Source organism: Triturus cristatus, chromosome 9 (genome assembly GCF_964204655.1).
Source record: "Triturus cristatus chromosome 9, aTriCri1.1, whole genome shotgun sequence".
NCBI classification, from domain to species: Eukaryota; Metazoa; Chordata; class Amphibia; order Caudata; family Salamandridae; genus Triturus; species Triturus cristatus.
This window is the reverse complement of record NC_140592.1, coordinates 344746250-344770891: the sequence shown is the minus strand read 5'-3', so window position 1 is coordinate 344770891 and position 24642 is coordinate 344746250. Positions and strand designations below refer to the sequence as shown.

The 24642-nt window shown below is 51.1% G+C and overlaps 1 protein-coding gene across 6 annotated transcripts in view; it reads right to left on the bottom strand.

The window, feature by feature from the left end:
* DCAF1 (DDB1 and CUL4 associated factor 1) overlaps positions 1 to 24642 on the bottom strand; it is an 814171-nt gene that overhangs the window by 409010 nt on the left and 380519 nt on the right. For all 6 annotated transcript variants that reach the window (XM_085625108.1, XM_085625107.1, XM_085625110.1 and 3 more), the window contains exon 15: positions 4994 to 5192. In XM_085625108.1, the coding sequence (XP_085481234.1) occupies positions 4994 to 5192 (199 nt within the window). The remainder of the gene's footprint in view (positions 1 to 4993; positions 5193 to 24642) is intronic.

Sequence of the window (24642 nt, the reverse complement as noted above, 5' to 3'; positions counted from 1 at the left end):
TTCACAAAAAGTATCTGAAAAAAATTGATGTTTTGTATATATAAAAAAAGCACAATAAACAAGAAATTTATATTTTTCTATTTAGTAACCTTGTTTGGTACTTCTTCATAATTATACTGTGCCTTCAGCTACAGTTTAGTGTTTCCTGATTTAGGGACCTATGCTTTAGGCCCTTTCATATATCTAATAGGCCCAAGTATCTAGCCATAGCTCGAGATTCCTTGAAGCGCTCTAGCGCTGCGTCTGCCTTGTTGCCGAAAAGGCGGATTCCATCTAAGGGCATGTCTATCAAAGTAGATTGGACATCCCCGTAAAGCCAGAAGTCCTCACCAGGCGTCTGAGTGCTACCGACAATATATGGTGAATTTGGCTGCGTCCCTCCCATCTGCAACTGCCTGGGAAAGAACGGCCAGGGCCTCCTCCGGCTACTGAGGCAGCACCTGCGCAACCGTATCCCAGATAGTAAGGGAGTATCGGCCCAAGAGGCAAGCCGTATTCAACTACCACAATGCCAAGCTGGAGGAAGAGGACATCCTCTTCCCAAGATGGTCCAGCTTCTTGGATTACCTATCTGCGGGTGCAGAAGGAAATGCGCCTTTTGAAGATGAGGCTTAGACAACCAAGCTCTCAGGGGAGGGATGTTGCGTAAGGAGTGTTGGGCCTCCCAGAACTGACGGTGGTGGTGGGCGATTGTCCTGTCCACAGGAGCCCCTGTGCTGGGGTTGAACCAAGTGCCCAGAAGGACATCAGTGAGGGCTACACTGAAGGGCAAAAGTGGAAGCCACAGACTGAAGCGCCTCTGTCAGGTTAGTCCTGACTGCCACCGCAGGGAGCTCAAGGCCAAGGACCTCAGCCATCTTTCTCACCACCACGGCGTAGGAAGCTCCCTCCTCCGTAGTCACACCAGGGGGAGAAAGCAAGCCAGTGTTAGGGGAGGTGTCCAAACCACTGGCCTCACCCAAGTCCATCAGTCAGTCCGCAGGTTCTTCAAGCAGGTCGGTTAAAGGGTCCAGCTGCCCCTCCCATTCCTCCTCGCCACCTCCTGGAATAAAATGAACACCAGGGATGAACACAGGGACGAAAGTCCCTACTGGGGTCAGATCTGACGTCGGGTTAGCTCAGTGTCCACTTCGAAGACAAGGATGGGGTAGACGACGACATGGGAAACGGTCCACATCGGGAGCATTGTCTCTGTCGTCGGGTAAGGTCGAGTAAAATCGACAGTCATCGGTCCCGATCCGATAATGGATCCACGGAGCCCCCAAGAGTTCGGCCACTTAGAGCCCCCAACCTACTACTCGGAGCCTAAAGGCGCCCCAGCTGATCCGGGCAGCCAAAAAAAGAGGTACAGGGCCTCACAGATCTTCTAGTTGTGGGCAGGAGATGCTCCGGCTCCCGGAAATGTGGGAAGGCAAGGAGTCATCTCAGTAAGAGGCTCCAGGGACAGAGCTTTTGTCAGAGCTTTCGAACCAGCCCCACGTAGCGTCAGTCAACGGACAAGGTGAAGTCGAAAAACGCCTGTCTTTCTTCGACTTCTTCTTGTGCTTACCTGACCTCCAAGATAACTTGGTATGCTACAAGGAGTGCAGGCTCCATGACCGTCCTCATGACCTTCCTCTCAAACAAGAACGGGAGTGACATGGAGCCAGGCGCCGGGCCTCCAACAGTTTTTGGGACCGCTCCTGCAAAGCCTTCGGGTTCATGGCCCGGCACTCGGATCGTGGTTGAGCTCCAGGCATCAGAGGCACACGAGGTGCGGATCTATCATGGACATCATCCCATGACAGGAGCCGGAAGGTTCGAAGCCGGTCATACACTGGAACATACTTGATGCACCAGGAGTCCAAGACACTAAAAAGTATACAAAAGTAAAAAAAAAAATGCTAGCCAAAAAACAGCTAAGGAGTAGCTCTCTCCGGATCTGCGCTTAGGCTGGCGCTTAAAAAAAAGAACGGACGTCAGCATGCATCGGAAGTGGCAATACAAGTCCAGCAACATCATCCCAGCGCCCACAACGCAGACGACCGATGTCGAGCTGACTGATACCACCAACCAAAGTGCAGGGGTACTGCTGTTGAAAGATCTTTAGATCCAGACTGATGAATGGGGGAATTTCTAAAGGTAAGGAATCTACAACTAGAAGTTTCTATCAGATACACAAGTTACCTTCATCAAACAATTGTACATAGCAAAAATCCAAGACAGTATGATCAGTTGTATCCCTCTAAACTATCAGCAATGTGGTGGCATCCATAATTTGGGTTAAAGACCTATGATTAACTCTATGGAGCAGATTGCACCTACCATAGTTTTCCTTATAGTTCCACTGCGATATATCACTCAAACTTTGTTTGGGGACTTTAAAAAAAAATAATCAGAGTACGTCAAAAGCCCAATAGAGGAAACGGGTCCAAATGATTGATCTAATCTCATTCATTATCATCATTGGTACCTTATAAACACAGATAAGTCATGAGTGCATATATAGCCAAGGTTGGAAGTCATGAGTGCATATATAGCCAAGGTTGGAAATTGTCTATCAGATATATTGTGCAGACTGTTCTGTATCTGACAGAGAATAATTATTGTGAGACCTACTATACAAGTACAATTTCACAAACTACAGCAGTAAACATTTAAAAGTTTGGGTACTGTAGCAAAACTATGCAGGTTACAAAGTGATTTTATATATTCATGTTTTAGCCTTGATGCAGGACTAAGCATCATGTCATAGAATCCTTATAGTTTTGATGGTTCTTCATAGTAAAATGGCCTTCTTCGATGTCTGAACTGGAGGTGGAATTTCTGAGATTTTCCAGAAGAATGACTCCTATGCTAAAGCAGCTGAAACACCATCATTTAAAGGCCATATGCCATGACACATTCACCAGTGCAGATACCTTGGGTGAGCCAGCCAATCCTAGCCAGCCATCAGTTATTCTTACAAGATATTATCTACCTTCAATTTGTTTTTACCATTAAACTATCTAAACGGTTTGCCTTAAATAATTTTGAATTCGCTCCTACATACCTTTGGCTTAACTATCAGATTACCATTCATCTGCCTGAACAATCCTCCACCACTGTCCACTTGTTGAGCTTTATCACTCATTTACTCAGAATGGGAACTTAGAACATCTGGACTCCATTGCGGATTGCTACTGTGGAACTTGTGGCACTGTCACCCCTATCCTTTCTCTGCACTCTGAGAAGGTCACTGATCGTGTGATGAACCTTAAAACATATGAATAAGTTGGTAGATAAAATGTTCATGTGGCTTATTTATCTAACTGCGCGTAGGGGACAAGGCCATATATAAGGAAATGCAAGTAGCACCCCACTTTTGCATATCTCTCTTCTGTGTGTGGCCCAATGGGTATATTCCCCTAAATATCTTTAATGTTACAGAGGCACAAGGTAATGGTCAGAACAGATGCTTATAAATATTTGTGTTAAATAGCATCCGTGAGTAATTACTACATGAGGATGATGGGCTTGCAGCGAGAGATGTTCAGAAGTTCATCCCCATCTTGGGGCTCCTTGCAACTCTAAATTCCCTATTTACATTTTAAGAGTGATCTAAAAATATTTCTTTAACTTTTTCTGCAGATTAATAAATGTTTGCAAAGAAAAGAAAAACACGTAATCCAACAGGCATACATGCCATCAAGATTTACAGGAAAACCTCTGAAAATCTTGCAAAAATAAACGTATGAGCAGTTTGCGTTGACAGATCTCATGTAAGCAAGAGTTTTGAAAACGTTACCACTTAGTTGTTAGACAGAGAGATCTGAAGACCAATCAATCAGGGTTTTTCAAGCGTGCTACTCCCCCTTGAGGGTCTAAAGGCAAGGGGGAGGGGCGATACAAGCAGCTCCATAGGTCATTCGAAGAGCCAGGTCTTGCGGTCCTTTCTGAATTGGTGCAGTGTCAGGATTCGTCTGATGCGGAGGGGGAGTTTGTTTCAGAGTTGTTGTTGCGTCCTGGGTTAAGTGCATGGAGAGTGCTGGGGTCATAGGGGCAGGGGGTCAAGTGACCAGGGTCCCTGGCGCTGGTCTCAGCCTTAGGCACAACTTCCGCGCCGCAGTGGCTGGCATTAAGCAGGGGTCAGGAGCGGAAACCCGCTGGGGGGAGGGGCTACAGGGGCAGCAGCGGCGAGAAAAACAGGGAAGAGAGGCAAAAAGAGAGAAATAAGAATTAAAGACAGAGATAAAAAGGCAGAAAAGAAAGGCAAAAAGAAAGGCACAACCGAAAACAACAGAAAAGGCTGACACCCACAGAGTGGACTAGCAGAAGAGCAGGGTCATCCACTAGGCCACCAGGGATGAAGTGCAGGCTAGAGCCTGCGGGTGGAGGAGGGCTTCGAACACCTACCTAGGACACCAGAAGGCACTGAGGGCAGTGCCTTAACGGCGGTGCTGTCCAAGGGAAGAGTAGTTACTCTGACCAGGAGGTCAGAGGTCTTGCTCTCTCAATATGGCCCACTTTACTTAAGATTTCAATGTACAAACATTAAAGGAGGAGGAGCTCTCATTCCACTGCCCCATAGAGTAACAAAGCAAGAAAGAATATTAAATGGTTTTCTGTGAGGGAAAAAACTGCAGATTTCCTTATAGCCCAGAAAGAAAAGAACACAAATGGGATTGTGGGGCTGTTAAATACTCTGCAAAAGTTATTTAAAAAATAAATTGTGACCATTTCTTACTAGTTGAATGCGGTAAAAAATTCAATGAAATCATCAATTGAAATCTCTAATATTGACTAATTAGGTCATGTCCAAGGCAGAGGGAAGTATTGAGTCAGCCAAGAAAACTACTTGCCCATGACAATGGTGATAAGGTGAGACATCTTCCAAAACCCTCAACATTAAATCGGTTGCCTACCCTGATGTTTCGATGATAAAACCCCTCTTTTAGCTTGTCCTTGTATAGTTTAATATATGCAGGGACAATGTTTTGACAATTGGGATGTTGCAAACTCTTTATTTCCTTACCCGGGATGGCTCTAGGTGTGTTATTGCAGAATTGTGGCAGTTGTAACTGGCCTCTTCTTGCCCATTGAAAACGTTGTACAGCTTTAGCTGCCCAGTGCAGGTACCAAGCATGAGGAAACGCTCTCGAGCTGAGAATGCACAGCATGTGAAACCACTCTCATCCTCATTTGCTTCCCTGAAAACAGAGATGGGACGAAACCTGTGGATAAAGAAAAGACAATAAGGCGATACATTCACGGTTTGAAGGACCATAAGCAGAACGTGCCCCAAGAACTATCTAGATTTGGAAATTACTCTAGAGCAGTGATAAAGTACAGCTCGGGGGCGGCATGCTGCCCTCCTGATCTTTATTTGCAGCCACCTAGTCAACGGCAGCATTGAGCTGATGTTCAGTCGACTCAGCACTCACGAACAAGTTACTGACCTTCGGTAACTAGATATCTGTAAGAAACATTAGTTAGATTCCTTACCTTAGAATATCCCCAGGCGTCAGGCTGGATCCGGAAAGATTTTTCGAAAGCAATACCCTTGCGCGTCGCTAGGCGTCGTCTGCGGCTCCGCGTCCGTCGTCATGATCGCCGGGATGACGTCGGAGTACTTACGCCATCCTCGCGCGCTGACGTCAGTTCTTGTACATAGCTTTCCGCGCCAGGAACGCAGAGCCATGCAAGAAACCGACACAGGTGCCATGAATCTAGGGCCCTGAAAGGGATGACCTTAATCCTAGATGTCAGTTTGCAGAACGGGGAGGATGGGTGGGGTGGTAAGGAATCTAACTAATGTTTCTTACAGATATATCGTTACCGAAGGTAAGTAACTTGTTCATCTGAAAGAAACCCGTTAATTAGATTCCTTACCTTAGAATAGATACCCCAGCAATACCAACCCCGGTGGTGGGTCTGCGAACCAAGATCACACCAGAAAGTCCTGGAGAACGGAACGGCCAAAGAAGCAGTCTCTCCGGACTTGGCTGTCCAGGCAGTAATGCTTAGCAAACGTGTGCAGCGAGGCCCACGTTGCTGCCTGACAAAAGTCCTGCAGAGGGACTCCCCGTCCCAGGGCAGTAGCAGCCGCTGTGGCCCGAGTGGAATGGGCCCTCAGCCCCACAGGAGGTTCCTTCTTAGCCAAGGAATAACAGGCCTTAATGCACAAAACGACCCACCGACAGATGGCCTGCTTGTGCACTGCCCGCCCCTTCCTAGCGCCCACGTAGCCAACGTCCACCCGGAACTGTTTCGTGCGGTCCAGATAGAAGGAGAGCGCACATTTTGGGTTCCAGACACTGGAGCCTCTCTTCCTCTTTCGAAGGATGTGGAAAGAAGGTGGGCAGTGTAACAGACTGGCCGATGTGAAAGGCAGTAACCACCTTAGGGATAAAGGAAGGACGAGTCCTGAGAACAACCTTGTCTGGATGGACAGAGAGGAAAGGAGGTTTAGAAGAAAGAGCCTGGAGCTCACTCACTCTTCTGGCAGAGGTGATGGCAACCAGGAAAGCAGTCTTAAGAGTCAGAAGACGAAGAGGGCAATTATGAAGTGGCTCAAAAGGAGCGCACATCAGATAGGTTAACACCAGGTTCAAGTCCCACTGAGGCATTACGAAAGGGACAGGAGGAAACATGTGAGTAATGCCTTTAAAGAATCTAGCAACAACCGGGGACTTGAAAAGAGAAGGCTGATCAGGAAGCCGTAAGAAGGCAGCAACAGCTGAAAGATATCCCTTGAGGGTGCCCAGAGCAGAGCCCTGCTGGGCCAGGGAAAGAAGAAAGAGGAGAACTTCAGAAAGAGGGGTGGAAAGGGGATCCACAGCCTTTGCTGTGCACCATGCCACAAATTTGTTCCACCTGCAGGCGTATACCGTTTTAGTGGAGGGACGCCTGGCTGCCAGAATGACATCACAGACTTCAGGAGGCAAGTCAAATGGCATCAACTGTCGCCGCTCAATCTCCACGCATGGAGGTGGAGGCTGGACAGGTTTGGGTGGAGGACCGTCCCCTGCTGCTGCGACAGAAGGTCTTCCTGAAGAGGCAGTCGAATCGGGGGATCGATTTACAGACTGAGTAGCTCGGGATACCAGCATCTTCGTGCCCAATCCGGAGCCACAAGGATGACTTGGGCCCGGTCACGCCTGATCTTCTTCAGCACTCTGGGCAGAAGTGGTATAGGCGTACAACAGACCGCAACTCCACTCGCAACGAAAAGCGTCTCCGAGCAAGTGCCGCCTTGGAAATTCCAACGCGCAGAACTGATGACATTGCGCATTCTCTTCGGTGGCGAATAGATCTAACCAAGGCTCTCCCCACTGCTGAAAGAGGCCTTGCATCACTTCCGAGTTCAGACGCCATTCGTGATCCATCATGCACCGGCGGCTGAGTTCGTCCGCCCTGGCGTTCAGAGAACCCGCCAGGTGTTGAACCACCAGGGTGATGCCCTGATGTTCCAGCCATGTCCAGAGGCGCAGAGCCTCCTGACAAAGGGTCCACGACCCCACCCCGCCCTGTTTGTTGCAATACCACATGGCGGTGGTGTTGTCCGTGAAAACCTGCACTTCACCTCCCCGAACAGAGGGAAGGAATGCCTTCAGTGCAAGCCGGATCGCCCAGAGCTCCAATAGGTTGATGCAGGAGGCCATTAGACCCAGCAGCCGCAGCACCAACCTGATCGAAACTCAGGATAAAGGCTGAAAGATCGGAATCCGAGCCTGAATATCCCGAACCCACTGTTCTGGAGGATAGACCCGAAACAGCGCCAAGTCCAGAACCGCTCCAATGAAAAGAAGCTTTTGGGAGGGACTCAGATGCGACTTTGGCACATTGATGGAGAACCCCATCGAATGCAGGAGGTCGGCTGTAGTCTGGAGGTGGGAGAAGACTGCCTGGGGCGAGCCCACCTTCAACAACCAGTCGTCGAGATAGGGGAAGACTGGAACCCCTAATCTGCGCAGATGAGCTGCGACCACCGCCATCACTTTCGTGAACACCCGAGGGGCACTGGTGAGGCCGAAGGGGAGCACGGTAAACAAAGTGCTTGTGGCCTACCGTGAACCACAGGTAACGCCGGTGGGCCGGCAGGACGGGGATGTGGAAATATGTGTCCTGCAAGTCCAACGCTTCCATCCAGTCTCCAGGGTCTAGGGTCTAGGGCACCCAGAACCTGAGCTAAGGTGAGCATCTTGAACTTCTCCTTCCGGAGGAAGGCGTTGACACTCCTGTGGTCCAAGATAGGGCGTAGGCCCCCTTTGCCCTTCGTGGGAACCAGAAAGTAGTGGGAGTAAAAACCCCCACCTACTTCTGGGCCAGGAACACGCTCGATGGTCCCCTTGGCCAAGAGGGCCGGAACTTCCTCCTGCAGAAGCTGCGAGTGATCCCCCGACATGCGGTGGTACTGCGGTGGCATGGCTGGAGGGGGAGGGAGTAGCCCCTTTGGACGATTTGCAGCACCCACCTGTCCGACGTGATGGTACGCCAGTGGAGCAGGTGATGGCGAACTCTGCCTCCCACTGGCGTGGAATGGGCCTGAAAGGTCAGACTAGGAAGGCTTTGAGGCAGGGGCTGCGGGGACAGATGTGGGCTGACCAGCTCTCTGTCCCCCTGCTCCGCCTCGGCTGAATCCACATCCGCGACCGCGTTGAGGCTGGTTCTGCGGACTGTGGCTAGACGGACGTGCGGGGGGCGCCCCTTCCTTGGCCACGAAAGGGGAGAAAAGCGGAAGTTTGCGGGCGCGGGGCTGAGAGGCAGAGAGGCCCAAGGACTATCCGTTTTGTCGCCAAAAAGGCGACGGCCATCGAAGGGCATGTCCATGAGGGTGCTCTGAACATCCCCGGAGAAATTCGTGGATCTCAGCTAGGCGTGGCGACGACTCGCCACCGTTGTCGCAAGCGCCCTACCTAGCGAGTCCATGGTGTCAAGCCCACATCGAATTGAGTACCGTGCTGCATCCCGCCCCTCAGCAAGAGCCTGGGCGAGCCGTGTCTGGGCCTCCTCCGGACACTGGGGCAGCACGTCCGCCACCGTATCCCACAAGCAGTGGGTGTAACGGTCCAAAAGGCACACGGTATTAATGGACCGCAATCCCAAATTGAGGGAGGAAAAGAGCTTCTTCCCAAACTGTTCCAACCTTTTGGATTCCTGATCTGGAGGTGCGGACGGGAAGGCGGTCTGGGACGTAGAGGCCTGGATAACCAGGCTCTCAGGGGTGGGGGGCACTGACAGAAAGCTGGGGTCGCCCGAAGGAGAGCAGTGGCGCCAGGCCACGTTACGGTCCACAAGACTGACTGTGGAGGGCTTGGACCAGGTGCCCATCAGAACGTCAGTGAGTGCTTCATTGAACTGCAGTAGAGGCTCTGAGGAGCTTACTGCGGTTGAAGCACTTCAGTGAGGAGGTTAGTCCTCACGGCCGCTGCAGGGAGCTCCAGATGAAGGGCTTCGGCAGCCCTGTGCAGCACCACAGAATAGGTCGCACCCTCCTCCGTAGCCACGGAGGGAGGAGAGATGAAGCCAGTGTCAGGCGAAGTATCGAGACCACTGGCATCCCCCAGCTCTTCTGCCTAGTCCTGATTAGACTGGCACTGCTGTGCCAGAGGGTCCTCAGACCCCTCCCAGTCGTCCCCGTCATCCGACTCCTGGTAGACAGGTTGAAAGCACGGACCCGGGCGGTAGATAAATTGCTCATGCGACGGAGACGGCACCAGGCGGCGACGCTCCGACGCCGGACCGGTGCTAAAACTGGGGACAACGTTGTCTGAGGACGGCGCTGGGGGCGACACCATAGGGGTCGGCGTTGGGGTCGTAAAGTCAACTGGCATCGGAGCCGCCAGCTCGCTAGGCCTCCCAAGCGACCCGCGGGGCCCGAAGGTGTGCCGACAGGCCGCGACGGCGGAGCGAGACTCCTCATGGCCACGAGGAAGTCCCGAATCTCGCCCGGAATCGCATTAGGTACAGGGACCGGAGGGTATGGGGCCAGATGCGACTCCTGCGGTTCCGACAGAGCCGCGCGGGTGGTGCAACCTGAACCCTCAGCCGAGTCGCGCGACCGGCGACGGGAGTCAGAAGAGCGATGTCGCCTCTTCGACTTCTTGTTACTGTGCCTCGACTTACCTGAAAGTGAGGACTTTGAACCTGACGAGCGGTGATGACTTTGGCTCCGCAACTGGTCCCTCGACCTCCTCCTCGACCGGGACCTTGAGCAGCGCGGAGCCGACTGCGGGAGCTCGAGGTCAAGGCCCGGCAGTCGGGGCACGACTCGGCATCATGGTCGGCCCCAAGGCAGTAGAGACACCGACGGTGGTGATCCGTAACCGACATCAGTCGGTTACAGGCGTCGCACAGCTTGAAACCGGGCATCCCTACCGGCACCAGGAGTCGAGGTCGACTCGAAAGATGAACCAAAAAAGTCCCAAAAATGTAGTCAAAAAGTGACAGCCTGGGGATATTCTAAGGTAAGGAATCTAACTAACGTGTTTCTTTCAGATATTAAAGTACGAGTTACTTACCTTCGGTAACTATGTATCTGGTAGAGACGCCTAGCTGCAGATTCCTTAATTAAGAATTATCCCCAGGCGTCAGACTGGATCTGGATTTTTTTTTTGCAGCAGCAGCAGCACATCTGCACGCCAGGGGACAGTGCCACACTACCCCGCCCTGACGTCGTCCACGGACGTGACCCTACCCCGCCCTGACGTCGTCCACGGACGTGACCTCCGAGACAACGTCTCTACCAGATACATTGTTACCGAAGGTAAGTAACTCGTACATCTGATAGGGACATCTAGCCGCAGATTCCTTAACTAAGAATAGATACTATAGCCATACCCCAAGGGGAGAGGTGGGTCTGCGACCGAATAATAGAAAGTGCCCTAAAGCACTACGCCGGCCAAAAAAGGACGGACTATGGAGAAAGCTGTGGCGTCAGCTATTGAGCAACCCAAGCAGCTCATAGAGCAGAAGACAACATGAGGCAAGGTATTACAAGATTGCCAGAATGGCGCGAGACCATACCCGTGTGAGCATGAGATGTAGAAACGGCACTAAACCATATCCCAGAACTTTAGAGAGAGTATGTAACGAGGAACTACTCTCAGAGCTTAATGGTGTACCAATTTGGCACCAACGAAAGCTAGAGGGCAATATGGACGTAACCAGAGCCCAACAGGGGAACCTTTGCAAGGAAGGCTGGACAGGCAGCATCCAGGAGGCAAGAAGGAACTGAGCAATGTCTCAGAAGGACATGCGAGAACAGAAGGCACGCCAAGTGCACCCTTAGTCACACGAAGACGACAGGGGCGGAGAGCACCACGCTGAAGTACACCGAGGCGGACCACAACAATAGCATGCATATAGCAGACAGCTATGGAGACCACAAAGTGGCTTAGCTAAGTCGAGTATAAGACAGCCCAACAAGTGAGTTGGAAGGCCAAGGGAAGAACGAACCCACGGAAGACAGAAGCGCAGGACGCAGCACCTGGGACGACCTTCATCAGAGGAGCTGTCCCGCAGGCACACCAGACACACATGAGGGTAACACCCAAAGTAAAAAGATACATCCGAAGAGTGGGGTATCCGAGGCACTGAGGATGCCTTTAGGAACTGTGAAGTACAACACACATAGCTGTTGAGAACAACATTAGATCTCCAGCCAACCACCTCCGACCCGGAGGGGAAATGCACCCAAATAGAAGAGAGGGACTGTGCAGTACATGATCGGGACAGATAAGACTCTAGATAGAGCATCCAGGAGGCCCACCTCAGGGAGTGGAACCCTAGGAAACCTCATTGCTAAAGATGCAGGAACATCCACCGAAGTGCAGCCGAAACGTTGTAAGAAAAAACACCGCCGTACAGAAAGATGGCAAGGCTGAGTATAAGTACCCAACTGCTCCCCGCAAAACGAGGATATAGGACCAGACCTCGAAGAAGCGAAGAGAGGTGGAGGTGTGTAGAAAGGGATATCCAACGGGCAATCCGAGGAGATATATATATATATATATATATATACACTTAAAAAAACCATAGGTTTCACACATGTTATAGTTAGCTGGACATTTCACTCGTAAAAAACCAATGAAATTCCCCCGTTATAGTTAGTGCAGGCAACTATAACTCACGCGACCGCAATCCTCTGCTGAGGACGTCAGATATTACATCACTGTATTTAGACACTTATTTACCCATGTCTTCTTCCATTAATCTTTAGCTATACATATATTACAAATATTTATTTTTCATAAAGACACATATGTCATCAGTGATGTAATATCTGACGTCATCAGCAGAGGATTGCGGTCGCGTGAGTTATAGTTGCCTGCACTAACTATAACGGGAGAATTTCATTGGTTTTTTACGAGGGAAATGTCCAGCTAACTATAACATGTGTGAAACCTATGGTTTTTTAAGTGAATTTGCAAGGTTTTTTAAATGCTAATTCGTAACTATAACGTGTGTGAAACCTATGGTTTTTTCAGTGAATTTGTACGGTTTTTTAAATGCTAAGTTATGTATTTATTAAAAAAAAAAAAATTTAAATCACGAGGTGCGCGCACCGTGCGCGCGCTGTGGGCGCTCGGTACGCTTCGCACAACGAGCGGCCACGGTTCGCAGTGCGTGCCGTGCGTGCGCGGTGCGTGCACCTCGCGATTTAAAAATATAAATAAAATTGTTTTTTTCTCCCTTGGGGGTCCTTCTGTGACCCCCTGACCAAGGCTAGGGGGTCAGGAACTGTCCACTCTGCCCCCTTTTCACGTTCTCCACCTTTTTTTTTCACCCCCTCAGACTGCGAGAGACAAAATGGCGGCCGACACTTCCTGGTTTCGACCGATTCGAATGTTTATCGACATCTAACAACCAATCAGAATTGCGCTCGCGCACGGCAGGTTGCGCGCACAGTGAGCGCGTATAGATATTGATATGCTTTTAAATGCTATTTTCTCAGGAAATACTGAACAGATTTACACCAGACCTGCAAAAGGCACTTCCTTGACCTTATGGCTACCTCTCTGCCAAATTTCACGTAATTCTGTTCAACCGTTCGGGCTGTAGCTGCGACTAAAGGTCCTATGGAAAAATGCATGGGGAAAACGCGTTTTGGGACCCCCCCTTTTTCTCGGCCCCCGCTTGACGAATCACCCCGAGACTTTCAGGGTAGGAGCTGAGCGGAGTGCCCCATTAGTTTTGAAAATTGCGCGAGGATTCGTCAACTGGCATCAAAGTTATTCAAAATAGAATTTTGAGATTTCCTATGGAAACTAGGTTGTAACTATAACTATCTACTGGCGACCGCCAGAAGATAATTTATATATATATATCTCAAAGCAGGGGGCCCAGCCACAAGACCAGGCAGCTGCGGGTATGATAGGAGAACCTGCCGGAAGCACCTGGGGCAGGAGGCAGCTTCATTTTGAAGCGTGTTGAAATACGCTGAAAAGAGATAGAACGAGGAAAAAAAAACCTAGAAGAGGAGAATGAGGTAAACACGCAAGGCTCAAGACAGGCGAGACCTGTGGCGCGTAGGAGACAGTGCCAGAAGGCACAACACTATAAACCGTCCAATGGTAAGCAAATAGCGTCAGGAGGCGTAGGGAGCCCCAGGGAACTTCCACGCCTGCCTGGCATACAAGTACCCCACCTGGAGTATATCACACCCCTAAGAAAAACAAGGGAACACCTCTTAGGGTAAACCATAGTCAGTGGACAGAACAGAACAACCTGTGGAACACTGTCATAGTAGGCTTACTGAGAGCCCAAAACACAGAGTCCAACAGGCGGATGTTAAATAAAAGGGTAGCCACCCCAGGACATGACCGGATATTTTCCAGGAAGACACCATCCCGTAACCAAGCATGGCGTCGTAGCGCAACCGAACCAGCCATAGCATGGCCTAAGGAATCCGAGGTATCCAGGGACGAGCGAATAGTAAATTCTGCAAGATAACGGCCGTCACGGATAATACAGAGGAGGTCAACATGAGCACCCTCAGATGTTGAAGATAGAAGAGACTCGGCAGAGTCCCAAAGGGCAGAAGTAGCCCGAGCCAAGACACACACTGTATTGAGTGATTGAAGTCCTACACTAGTGGAGATGAAAATATTACGACCCCATGACTCCAGCCATCTGGACTCCCGGGAGAGAGGAAGCAGCAGCTGAGGCAAGGAAGGAAAAGCAGCTTGCAGAACCAACCCTTGAACATCAGGATGAACGAATAAGCAAACTGGATCGTTTGGAGCAGGACGGTGGCGGTGCATGATAGAACGAGCCACCGGCTCACCTGATGCCGGCCGAGCCCAGGTGCCCAGAAGGGCATGATAAAGAGATGCTTCGAAAGGCAGAAGCGGCTCTACATAACCCGAACCGTGGTGGAGGAGATCCAACAGAGGGTCAACAGGCAGAGGGACCGAAGGGAAGTGCATACTCAGAATGCGGGTGGCCATGGAGACAACTCTTAGAAATGCTGCACCAGCCTCGGTAGCCCTCTGAGGAGGGGACAACAACTCATCTGTGGGTGAGAGCTGTAAACTGAGCCTCCCAACCCAAGGACGGCTTCCGATGAACGGAGGATGAGCCCAATGTCCAAATGAAGGAAGCCCCATGGACAAATGAGGGTCCTGATGGGATTCCTGAGGATGCGGAGAATTCCCCGGAGCCACAAATTTCAAGGGGGTAGAGGCAATGACGGATTCGGTGTTGCTGGACGTTGGGCTGACGCCGAACTCCCCCCGGAAGCCTCCGGAGAGGAGTCAATGATCCAGCGTCGAGGCAGTGCCAGGATGTCCTCGGTCGGCGCCGACTCGGCCTCGTCCGGTGCCGACTCGGCCTCAACCACAATATGCTCCGGCTCCGAAGAAGGGAACGGTGCCGGAACCGGGGAGGCAAGTCTACGGCACCGGACCGGCGCCGACCCCGCCTTGACCACAAGAGGCTCCGACTCTGAAGTAAGGGACGGAGCCGGAGCCAGGGAGGCAAGGCTTCGGCGCTGGCTCGGCCTCTAAAAAGGCACGTCCAGAGCCAAGCTGCGAGCACCAGCAACCACCTGCGACGCCACAGGGAGCCCCACTGGACTATGCGGCGCGGTAGGGGTGCTATGGGTCAAAGAGGGGGACCCAGCTGGGCCGCGCCCTGACGACGCAATATCTCCATCATCCCTAGAGGCAAGGGGCTCAATTGGCACCGGGGGGGAACCCACCAGCGAGCCCAATGGAGACCCGGCACGTAGCAGAGGGCCCGAGGACACCCCAGGGAGAGGATGGGAGGGGACCGAAGGGAGGCCTGCAAGGCTGCGGCATAGGCCACCATTTGGGTCCAAGTCGCCCCCACGCCTGGGAAAGGCGGATAGTGGAAGGAGGACTCCCGGGGTCGCACGTCCGGAGAGATCCGAGAACTAGTGCCTCCGACAACAGAAGAAAGGGAGCTCGAGGACCTCTGCGACATGCGCAGGGACTTACTGAGAAGGGGTGAGCGACGCACATGGGAACCAGATGGCGACCGACGCCGCAAACGGAACCCACTGCCTCCAGGACCTGTTGCCGAAGAGGAGGCCAGGGGTCGTGTTGACTCTGACCGGGACAGGCGAGGCGAAAGTAACCTCATCCGGCGCTCCCGCCCGGACTTCGGCTTGAGCTGTTGGCAGACATCGCAATCCGTCGAGCCGTGGTGTTCGATCAGACACCACATGCAGATAGGGTGTTGGTCCGTCGCGGATATTTGCCGCGAACAGGAGGTACACCTTTTAAAGCCTGAAGTCATCGCACACTGTTCCAGACGCGAAGGGGTCAAAAGGGGCCTGAAAACAGGCCAGAGGAACGGCTTACTCTGGATCCGCGTTGCATGCGGAAAAGAAGGAAACTGACGTCAGCGCACCGGGAGGGACTTATATGAGCTCGCTGGCGTCATGTCTGTGGACGTCGTCAGGGCGGGGTCGTGTGGTGCCCTCCCCCGGCGCGCAGAGGTGCTGCTCCAAAAAACTTTCCGGATCCAGTCTGACGCATGGGGATAATTCTTAATTAAGGAATCTGCGACTAGATGTCTCTATCAGATATATGTTCTATAAATGTGCAAGGGTTTTTCCTAAATGTTAATTGCAGTTAAAGAAAGAAAGTAACTAGGGTGTCCTACACCGCTTTACTTTAAGAACAAATTCATTTATGAAGTCATCTTGCAGCAAACAAAGTCTATTAAAAATTCAAAAAATTTATTTTATTAACATGCGGGACCATTTCACATTAGTAAATCAGATTCTATGTCTGGACTGGAGGCTCAGATTATGCCTTCGTCTTTCGCTTTATTTTTCACAGCAGCACATTTTTTAACACAGTAACCAACTACATTTCCCATGAACAATAGGCAAAACAATAAAGTCTCAACAGGAGTCCTTCCTCGCTGTCCGTGCTCCAGCCAGTCAGCATTGCATAGTGCCTTCACACTGTTTCCTCTTCCTCAGAAGCATGATAAGTCGTTTTTTATTCTTCTGGTTTGAGGGGTTATAAATGAATGTACTTGGTGGCGTTTTGTAGCGTTTTCAAAAATGTTCTGTGTGACAGATTCCCTGTGGTTCGTGGGACGCTTACAGCGTACCTTTATGCAACTGGTTTCCCCTTGAGGTGCGGTGTGGTCCTCCCGCCGCCAGGGGGCGTAGTGCACTCTATGAGCAGCGCGAGTCAGGCACTGGCATTAGAGTCCTGATGAGCGCTGCCCCTGTGAGAGTTTGGCTTGCCTCCTGCCACCCGGTTTACGCCCGTTTTAGGGTCTGTACTGCCCTGTTCTGTGTGAACGCCCTTCTGTGGGTCAGTATTGAGAGAGTTTGAACACCTTGCAGAGTCGTAATTGCACAGAGTCAAGTGGTGCCTGTGGGACACTGTCCGGGGCGGTTGCCCTGTTATCAAGAGGGCTGGTGTGTCCCTTGGGCTCTGCCCGTCAATTGTGTGCCCTCGGCCACCAATGTGTGTCTGGGCTCCCTCCCACCTGCTAAAAGTTGCACTTTTCAGTGCCTTAAAGTAGTGCTTTCAGCACCAAGCTGCATATTGCTTCAGCGTGTTTCTGCGACGGTATACTTACCTACCCATGCAGTCGCAGTAGGATCAGTACCAGGAGGAGGACCCCTTATTTTACCTCTCCTGGGATGATGTCTTCTATCAGGCAGTGGATGACTCCATCTACAGGGCTGTTAGTCAAGCCATGGAGCCTTTAGAGCAGCGCCTGTCAGGGCAGATAGCCAAAGAGTGCGCCAAATGGGCTACTCCTGCGCCATCTACCCCTAAGTCCCCCCATGTGCCTCAACCTACTCCTCCCCCCCCCCGCCAAGAAGCTGTGTTCCCAAGGAGTTGATGTAGATGCGTTTGTGCCTCAAACAGGCTTTCTTGGCGCAGGTGCCCCCACAGCCTGACCCTGCGCCCCTCGCGGACTGCACCCCAACGCCTCTGCATACCGCTTCTCCAGACCCCTTTGACAATGGCGATTCCCCCGGTGACACGGATGAGGACGCAGGTCCCTCTAGAGCTTGGCTCCCGACCGCCACACCTGCCCCGGGGGGTGGGGGGCCATTAACATGCTGGACCCGGATGACATTGTCCACTCTAGGTCGACGGACTGGGTTCCGGGGGACAAAGCAGCCCAGTACGTGGCGAGCCGTCTGCGCAAGCCAATGGAAGACGACGCTCGCAACCGCCTTCGGCGGAATGCCCCTGCCCCAGTTTGTAGGGGAAGGTTGCCCTGACACCCGAAATAGACACCAAGATGGCAACATTTCTGGCGAAGTTTGTAAGGGACCCTAAAAGGGTATTGATCGCTCCTGGTGCTCATGCCAGGTCAAGCTGCTGGATGCAGTGGGGCCGGTCACCAAAATCCTTGACATGGCCGAAGAGGCCAAGGCCTCCGGTGCCATTATCTCCCCGGAAGTGCTCTTGGGATGGGCGCAGCACACAATTGTGTTTCTAGGTAACGCCAATTGCGCACTTTTCACAGAGACACGGCGGTCTCTCCTGATTAAGGTGGACCCAAAGTTGAGTGACCTGGCCTCTTCAAAGGGTGGCGCTGTGGCTCAGGGGGGCTTATTTGGCAACCCGTTCGTCAAAGAGCTGGGCAAGTTTGTGGCGACTTTCACCTCACTGGACAGAGCCCAGTCGAACTTAAGGAAGGTCTTTACTCTCCGGGTTTTCCGAAGGGCTGGCCGTAGCAGGGGCCGCTAGACTGGCCGGTTCTCCAACCCTGACAGGGGGCAAGGCTCCGGGCATGGGCAATACCAGGACAATGCCTGCTTCAACACGTTCTATCCCACCAGAGGACAGAATTTCCGTGGCCGGGGAGGCCAAAGAGGCCTGCAAAATAACACTGGAAAAGGAGTGTGCTGCCCTCAGCGAGTCTGCAAAGGAAGGGAGGGGGGGGGGGGGGGGGGGCACTTGGCGCTGTTTTTTCCGGCTTCAGTTTCTCTCACTAGCGACGCTTGGGTGCTGCAGACGGTCCAGGGCTTTCAGTTGGAGCGCTTCATGCCCGTCCACGTCATTTAAGCCGCCCGTTTCATCTCCTTTTCTCAGCAGGACACAGAGCTGATATGCAAAGAGGTCTCTGCCCCCCTCGAAAAAGGGGCAATTTGCTACGTGGAAGATCATCCATGTGGCTTCCTCAGCAACATTTTCTTAGTGTCCAAGATCGACGAGGGCCGGAGGCCAGTCATCAACTTGAAAAGTTTCAACGAGAGGGTGGTTTACCGCCATTTCAAAATGGAGGGCATCCACCTTCCCAGAGATGTGCTAAGACCTCTCGACTGGATGGTCCGGCTCGAACTGAAGGACACGTACCCGACAGTCCCTATCTTGCCAGCTCATCAGCGTTTACTGCAATTCAGGTGGGAAGGGCAGGTTTTCGAGTTCACCAACTCCCTTTCGGACTATCCTCCGCTCCATGGTGCTTCACAAAGGTCCTCAGACCGGCGGTGGAGTTATGCGCGCGCAGGGTGTTGGAATGATAGTCTATTTGGACAACATGCTCTTTCTGGATCAATGTCCCAGAAGGCTGTCCAATCAGTTGAAGACAGCTGTCGACCTCCTGCAGGGACTGGGGTTAGTCGTAAACGAGAAGTCCCTTTTGGTTCCGGTCCAGTGTGCAACCTTTTTAGGTTTCAATGTAGACTCAGTCTAGTCAACTCGGAGTCTTCCCACCAGGAAGATGGCGAAGATCAGGCACGAACTGCGTCAGACCTGGGTGAAGGCGCAGCATTCCTTGCGCCAGCTGGCGCGGCTGGTAGGTTTTCTGTCCTCCTCGATACAGGCCATATTTCTCGTGCCCTTACATTACCGAGCCATGCAACGCTTGAAAGCGCATCATCTCAGGAAGGGTCTGATGTACTTTGTCGGTGCCCCTGACGGCTGACGTGAGAGACGAGATGGAATGGTGGCTCACCCACATGGAGGCATGGAATGGTCGAGCGATATTCAGTTCTGCTCCGGATATCTTAATCGAGTCCGACGCCAGGCGTTCTGGCTGGGGGGCCAGGTGCGGAGAGTTCTCCACAGGTGGAGCATGGTCCACTCACGAACAGTCATTGCACATCAACTGCCTAGAACTGCTGGCAGGGTCATTAGCGGTGCAATGCTGGACAAAGGACAGAGTCCAATTGTGCGTCCTGCTCCGGATGGACAACATCTCTGTGGTCCGGGACATCAACCACCTAGGTGGCACCAGCTCCAGAATGTTGGCGAACCTAGCCAAGGACTTTTGGCACTTCTGCCTAGACAACCAAATTTTGGTGACAACGGAATACCTTCCGGGTCGAGAGAACGAAGTGGCCGATTGGCACTCTCGTCATCTCCTGGATGCTAGCATGTGGAAGCTGGACCCTCAAATCTTCTCCCAGTTGTCGGAGAAATGGGGCCCCTTCTCGGGCAATCTTTTTGCGTCACGGCTGGATCATCAGTTACCGCGATACTTCAGTTGGCGGCCAGATCCTCAGGCGGAAGAGACGGATGCGTTTCTCCAGGACTGGCAGCAGGAGCAGGGCTATGCCTTTCCTCCGTTTTACATGATCACTCGAGTGTCCGCACTATTTTGCCGCCAGCTGGTGGAGGTGGTGTTGATTAAACCCTTGTGGAGGTCTCAAGTCTGGTTTCTGGTTCTACTGGAACTTTCTTGGGATTCTCCAATCCGACTCCCCACTTTCCTCACATTCTCCTGGTAGTGGAGGGAACGTTGAGGACGAAGGCCTTTGCGGATCTCCGATATCACTGGTCGCTCCAAGGCCTTTCGGGAAAGGCTGAGAACTTGCTTGCCAAAGCATGGGCGGACAGCACGGCCAAGAGATACCAGTCAGGATGGCATCATTGGTGTGTGCGGTGGAGTGTCGATCCCGTGGGGGCGGATGTAGTCCATATCCTTAATTTCCATGCGAGTCTAGCGGAAGATGGCTTGGTTTATCGATTAATTAATACCTTTCGCTCCGCGATTTCCGCCGGTCACATTAAGGTGCAGGGCTCACCGGTGGGTGAACACCCTTTGGTTTGCCGGCTTCTCAGAGGGATTCGCCTCCCTCTCCCTCCGGAGCCTCGGTATTCCGTCCTTTGGGACGTGAACCGGGTGTTGAATCTCTTTCCTTCCTGGCAACCGAATAGGTTTCTGTCCCGTAAGGAAGTGACTGGCAAATTGGCAATGCTGTTATACCTGGTCTCGTGCAGGCAAGTCTTAGATGTGAGAGCTTTGGACATTTCAGCCAGAGTGTTTTCCCCAGAAGGGGTATTATTCACGGTAAGTACAAGGACCAAGAGTAATACCAGGGTCATCTCGTACCCAGCATTCCCAGACTCCCCTAAACTGTGTGTGGTGCAGTGCCTCCGTGCTTACGAAGAATTGACTGAGGAAACTCGCCCTCCGGGTGAGAAGCAGCTGCTCATTGCGCTAGGTAAACCGTACAAAGCAGACTCGTCCCCGGCCATCAGCAGATGGGTGCGTTGGGTGATGCAGGAGGCAGAGATTGATACGAAGCAGTTTGGTGCCAACTTGGCGAGAGGGGCGCTGGCCGCTAAAGCTTTTCTCCTAGGGGCGCGTTTGGAAGATCTGATGCGCATGGCCGATTGGTCCTCTGACTCCACCGTTAAGAGGTTTTATTTCAAACTAGTGCTGGAGGTGGCACGGCTAGTAGTCGACAAGCTTTGAACTGGCATAATCTGAGCTTCCGGTCCTGACATAGAATGAAAATTTGCCTAGCTGTAGTGCTGGTAAGTTTCAATTCTATTAAGGACCCGGAGGCAAGGATTATCACGCCCAATGACATCTGAAGATGTGGACACTTCCCTGTTCTGGTGTAAGTAAACCATTCATGGGTCTTGTGGACTGGTTTGTTTATTTTCGTAGTTCACTTCCTTGGGAAATTTGTAGGTGTCCAGAAGTACAGAAGCTGGTGTGCCTTATAATCTATATAAGGGGTAAATTGAAGTACTCTGTAATCTGGCGTGAGTCGATTAGTAGAGTCTGAGGCCAGGAGGCTGCAAGGCTGCTGTGCTCCGAGTGTGGAGTGCGGCGTTCTGAGTGCAGAGAGCGGCGTGCACCGAGACCCGCGTGCAGCCGCTGCAGAAGAAAGCAGAGGAAAACTGACAGGGCAACATACCCGCAGCCCGCTGCCCTGCTTGTTACCACGCCGGTCCCGGTGTGGACCCCCGGCGGCAGCATGGGTGAAGGTGTCGGCTCCGCGGTGGGTCTCGTTCCGAGCTCGGCGTGTGTGAGGACGCCGCACAGGAACGACCAGAGGCGCCCGGAGGCAGCCGGAAAGGGGTTGAAAGTACTGAGGCTCAGAGCCTAGCGAAAAAGGTTTCCAACTGAGAGCCGTCATCAGGGAAGCTCTGTCAGTATATAGCTTCGGCGTGGAGTGAAGCGGGAGCAGGAGCAGGTTGAGAGAGGTGAGCAGAGGGACAGGGGGGGCGGGGAGCCAAAGACTACCAAGGCCCATCCTGAGCCCCCCACCGAGCATCCCTGAGCCTTCGGAGCCGTGCCAACAGTCCAATAGCTCCAGTGGTCATCCTGCACTGTGCGCACAGAGCGTACTACGGCACAGTGAGCAGAAGGGAGCGGAGACTTGAGAGCCAGAGATCAGAGGCAACTTGGGACCACAAAATCACAACCGGCCACTCAACCCACGCCGGCCCCAGCAACCTCGCCTCCCTTTGTTACTTCTGCAAGATCCCACGATCAGAAGAAAAAGAAAGAGTAAGATCAATACTAGCCAGAGCAGGCACTAAGACTGAGTGCTATTAACATCAGTTGGTAGAAAGCGTAACCTGCCTGAGCAGACCAACAAGTAGCTTCTACTACCAGTCTTTTGTTTGCTCCCTCTTTATGGTATATAAAAAATTGTGTTCACGGACAAGTCATATGAAAAGATTGGGCACTCAGCAGACCTCACAAAATCGTCCAGGCAAAGCCACCCATATCAAATTCCTCTCTGGGAACGCGGATATCTCAAACTTCTTTATAAAACCAGCCAAACCTACTAAGTCAGACCAAGGGTCTTCTCAAAATGCACAAATCGACCAGAGCGAAGCCCAGGGCAAAGGAACAGATAATATAGAGAAAGGTAACTCTTCACTACAAAACGTCAAAGCCTGTGACGGAAAGCTGACCAATGACACCACTACTTTAACATCTTTAACTTTAACATCTGTAAAAGATAAGGATTGTCAAGGATGTGCTGACCTTTCTCTTTGTCTCAATGATCAAAAGTCTCGTCAAATTGCAGAGACAGACTTTACCTTACCAGATATAAAAATCATCGAATCATTATTCCAAAAGGCTGATAAAGTTATAACAATAGCAGATTCCCCGGGACTGTTAAACAGTACTCCACTGATATTTTTTGCCTCAGAAGAGAAATACTCCCATCTCTCGGAATAACCTTTCCTAAATAATATGTTCTTATCTAATGGCAAAACCCAGTGTCTGACTCATTATTGACTCTTCAAAACATCTTGGAGTCAGTGCTACATCTCTTAGGGAATATGATGGAAAATTCTGATCAGATGTTGGATACCCAAATCGGAATGTTCCGATACCTCGTTAGTAAGAAAAAGAAACACCAACAACCGGCCCAGCAAGTCTTACCTTTGAAATCCTATGGAAAGGAATAGAGGACACTCCAAAATCAACCCTCTAAGAGAAACTCCTACCCAACTAAAGAAAGGAAAAGTGCCCCAAACCAACTGGATTTAAAAAAAAGAAAAGACCAAAAAAATGGAAAATGGAACAATCTTTTCCCGTAGAAAGCTATTTAAAGAGCCAAATAAGGAAAAAGTCTGTAACAAAGCAATTCCTTTCTATCCACTTTTTTACCGATGCGGATCAAAGGACCCATTCCAATCTCCAAAAACTGAGACAAACAAAAAACTCACAACAAAGAGTGAATCTTTAACTGATCCTCTGGACTCAGTCTTACCTAAAAAGGAAAAAAAGACAGGAAAAAATCTGCAACAAGATACATAAAAAAGACCTAGAAGTAGAATCACGAAAAAGAAAGCACAAAAGCTAAAATTTTCGACGCATTTAACTCAGCAATGCAAAACCTTAGGAAAGGTACCATTTCCAAGATCAGACAACAGACTTAACGAGATCGGACACAGTGACCAAGATCTTAAGGAGAAAGTAATTCAAAAACAACTAAATCCTTTCACTGCAAAATTCTCTTTGCCTGACTATGACAGAGCACCCAGTGTCATCCTGTGCCAAAAACAAAGGACAGTCCTCGGAGGTAACAAGTTCCCTAGCACAGCAGAGTCAATCATGCTTGCTGGAATTTTCTGATTTATTTCCCTCAGGAAATGATCCTCTAAACCGAGGGAGAATAGTGAATCTAATTCGCAAGATCCCACAATTACATTCGCTAACAAGTTCTGAAATGTTAATGTGACTTCTAAAGCGCTCTGTTATCCTGAGGTGTCCTGGCGCTGTGGGCTACCTACCTAAAGAAAATCAGAAGTAACTATTCATGTAAATAGCCATGTTTTTAATTCTTTCCTGAAAGGGAGGAGCTCAGTTGAGCTTCTAAGATGGAAGGGCAGGCTATTCCATGCCTTAGTGGCACAATAACGAAAACTACCACCCCAGCTGGCCTTGTTATAGCGGGGAAGAATCACTTGTTTGGCTTGCGAAGAGCGAAAAACTCTTCCAGGAACATACCATTGTATCGCATGTTTAAAGAAATCAGGACCAACACCATTAAGGGCCTTAAAAACAATACACAAAGCCTTGAACTGTACCCGTTGCTTAACGGGAAGCCAATGAAGAGTTTGAGTCCCAACCTCACCGACACAAACCTGGGTGTACCTGTAAGCAGCCTAGATGCCGCATTCTGTACGATCTGGAGTCTGATCAAATGTCTCTTCTGGATGTTAATATAGAGACTGTTGCAGTAATCCAGACGTGGCAGAGTGAGCGCTGTGACTGCTATCTTCAGGATTTAATTTTCCTCAGAATGCTGAGAATGTGTAAAAACAAGATGAAACGACCCTACTGATTCGATCACTGAGGGAAAGTTTCGAGTCCAGGATCACTCCCAAGTTCTTTGCCCTTTCCACAGGGACTGGAAGCATGCCCATTGCAGTTGGCCACCAATCAGGTGTCCAGAGGTTGACGGTGTTCCCGAATATAATCACCTCGGTTTTACCTGCATTGAGTTTAAGGCAATTTAATGCT